The sequence below is a fragment of the Sinocyclocheilus grahami genome, unplaced genomic scaffold (assembly GCF_001515645.1).
Source record: "Sinocyclocheilus grahami isolate Dianchi unplaced genomic scaffold, SAMN03320097.WGS_v1.1 scaffold120.1, whole genome shotgun sequence".
NCBI classification, from domain to species: domain Eukaryota; kingdom Metazoa; phylum Chordata; class Actinopteri; order Cypriniformes; family Cyprinidae; genus Sinocyclocheilus; species Sinocyclocheilus grahami.
This window is the reverse complement of record NW_015505299.1, coordinates 263984-266836: the sequence shown is the minus strand read 5'-3', so window position 1 is coordinate 266836 and position 2853 is coordinate 263984. Positions and strand designations below refer to the sequence as shown.

The window sequence follows — 2853 nt, the reverse complement described above, 5'->3', positions numbered from 1 at the left end:
AACAAACCACCGACTGGGAGGGTCCCTGGAGCAGGGCCTTTAAGGTCTGAGAAGATCCCCGCCTTTCAAGATGGGCTTGTCCAATGAGAAAGTCCGGAATCCCAAGTGGGCGTTCTGAGATACTGGGGCATTTTTATGGCCCTTTGTTTGAAAGCATGGTAATTTGCATATGAAACTCGGATAAAAATTATTACAGACTCTTAGAACACTAATATGTTGCGTAGGTGTAAACATACAATATACACTCTCAATTAGATCATCCCAATACGAATTCATAGATACTAAGCATGGTAGGGTTATATATATGTAAGCTGACAGGAGTGTGTTTCGATTATAAACCTGCATCACAGTATACAATTTCAAAGACAAAATACACGATGACAATAATATACCCAATGACCTGAAGGATCATGTGTGTTCATTCAAAGAAAGGTTTTCCTATTAATTAATTAGCAAAGAAAAGTCCTTCCCTTGTGGATTTTCCTTATGGGCAAGGAAGCGATTTTCTTCACCTAAATTCCAGGAGGTCGTAAATGTATCGGGTGTCAGGGTTGCCATGGAACCAGGGGCCTGTTCGGCTCCCTGGGGTGTTACAGAGTATTTGTTAAATCTAGCTAACAAAATATATATTGTGTGTTTGAGTGGTCCAGACGCTACATTATGGAGACATTTGACTGAAGGAGGCAATCCAATACCTGTTCCGATGCACAGACAGACACACAGTTAAGCTCTTTTTGTATCCATTAATTCATTTGGAACAAATTGGTCACTGACTAGAGTCATGTTGCCAAGACAGGGCAATTCAAAACCAGTCGCATGTTTGGTAAATGGAACTCATGCTATCCATTATCATTCTATACAAACGTAAACTTCTGTTAATCAAAGTTAAAGGTGAAAAGTGTATTTTTTAATGGTAAACTTCCTTTCTTGCTTTCTAAAGAGTGTAACACTGTGGCTCTGTGGTGCTTTCAAAACATTGTTTGAGTGGCACGACATGTCAAATTCTGGCTCAACCAATGGCATGGGTTTGGGGAACTTGGACTGCCTTTTTTATCCAAACAATGGCAGACACTGTTGTGCAGTGTAGTTTTCCTAGTGTTTGGGAAACCTGCTTGAAAATAAAGCATTTTTATTCCTTTTTGTGTCAATCTTCTCTTTAAATTAAGAGTTCACCCAAAAATGAACATTCTGTCATTATTTACACACCTTTGTGTCATTCCAAAACTGTATGACTTAATTTCTTCTGTCGAACATAAAGGAAGATATTTTGAGAATTATCTTGTAAGCCAGTGGGCACCAAAACTGTATGGTTACCAACATTCTCCAAAATATCTTCAACAGAAGAAAAAAGTCATCATACAGGTTTGGATTCTGTGTTATGATTCGGACTTCAGTGTGTGACTTATCATAATATATATCATAATAATCTCATTCCATTTGATACATTTTTACACAAATCATAGCATTGACTGCATTCATCAAGCCCAACCATTTAACACTGTTTTCAAAGTATTTGTAATGATATAATAAACGATAAAGAAATAAAACAGCTGTGTTAATGTGTGATTTGAGCATTAGCACATCTTTTTATTGACTCTTGATTGAAAAATAATTTTAAAAAAATTGTTAAGAACTTCAAATTTTGTACTCCATTCATGGGAAGTGTTTAAGAATAAACCGGTTTAGTTTGTTTTTCAGTGTTTATTGTCCATAGATTATTGACCTTTAGCAAAAAATAAGACTCAAACTGGCCTATAGTGAAGCACCTGAGATCCTCCAGAGAGCCCAGAAGTCTTAGAAGAAGAGTGTTTCCTTACCTTCAGCTCTGGGATGTGGATTCTGGAGCTCGTGGCCAGACCGGTTTTGGCTGAGACCCGTTTGAGTTTCTCTAAAGACTGACAGCTGATTTTATCCAGAGGAACCGAGATCAACCAGAACTCCATAACGGTCGTTCTTCTCACCTGTGACAGCAGTCTGTGACTTAGAATGAGTCCAATTATGAATTCTAGTGGACGCACATTGACCAGCTGCTGACTGTATCACTGGTTTGCTGACTACAGTGTCTGAGCAGATTAGGTTTCTCAGACAGACGAGCACAATTCTCATGTTCTAAAGACACTACAGTTTTATGATGAGAGTAAATTAGGAAATAACTCATCGAGATGAGCTGAAGAAATGTCTGTGAGATCCATCTTCAGATTTTACGAAACTCAGTAGTGTGTATGGTTCTGTCACAGAATTGAACTGATAATTCAGCACATTCAGCAAACCAATTATATTGATTTGTTTATATTTAATTAATGAACATTTATCTTTAATCTAATGAACATCTTTAACAAAAACAATTCTACAAGTTCATCAATACATGTAGAACAAGTAACGAGCAACTCACATTCTCACTTTCCTGTGGTTAGTCATGTTTACTGTGTGTTTTGCACAGGCAGGTGTCTGAAGCTCACATACAATAGTGAATAAATGAAGATAAAATGTAGTATTATAAAACTGAATTATAAATTAAATAATAGGATAGAGGTAAGTGAATGAAGTATACATACTTCATGAGGTATATGAAGTAAGGCATGTAAAGTGATCATTGTTACAGCATTGTGAGAGAACAGGTGTTGCGTGCAAACATTGCCATAATGAGAGACACACGCTCTTCTCACATTGCATTCCGTGATGCTGAAATTGTTTCACGCCACGTTTTTTAAGCATCATTATATGGTTAGTTTGGATGTGTTCATTGTTTTAGTGCTCAATGCATGCACCAGATTTGATCAAAACATTTTTTTTTCTTTTTATTCTTCTCATATATATATATATATATATATATATATATATATATATATATAT

The 2853-nt window shown here is 36.3% G+C and overlaps 1 protein-coding gene across 1 annotated transcript in view; it reads right to left on the bottom strand.

Annotated features, from left to right (window-relative positions):
• The window catches only part of LOC107589777 (V-type proton ATPase subunit C 1-B-like), a 35565-nt gene that overhangs the window by 20274 nt on the left and 12438 nt on the right, over positions 1–2853 (bottom strand). The window contains exon 2 of the mRNA XM_016278306.1: positions 1818–1961. Coding sequence (XP_016133792.1) covers positions 1818–1961 — 144 coding nt within the window. The remainder of the gene's footprint in view (positions 1–1817; positions 1962–2853) is intronic.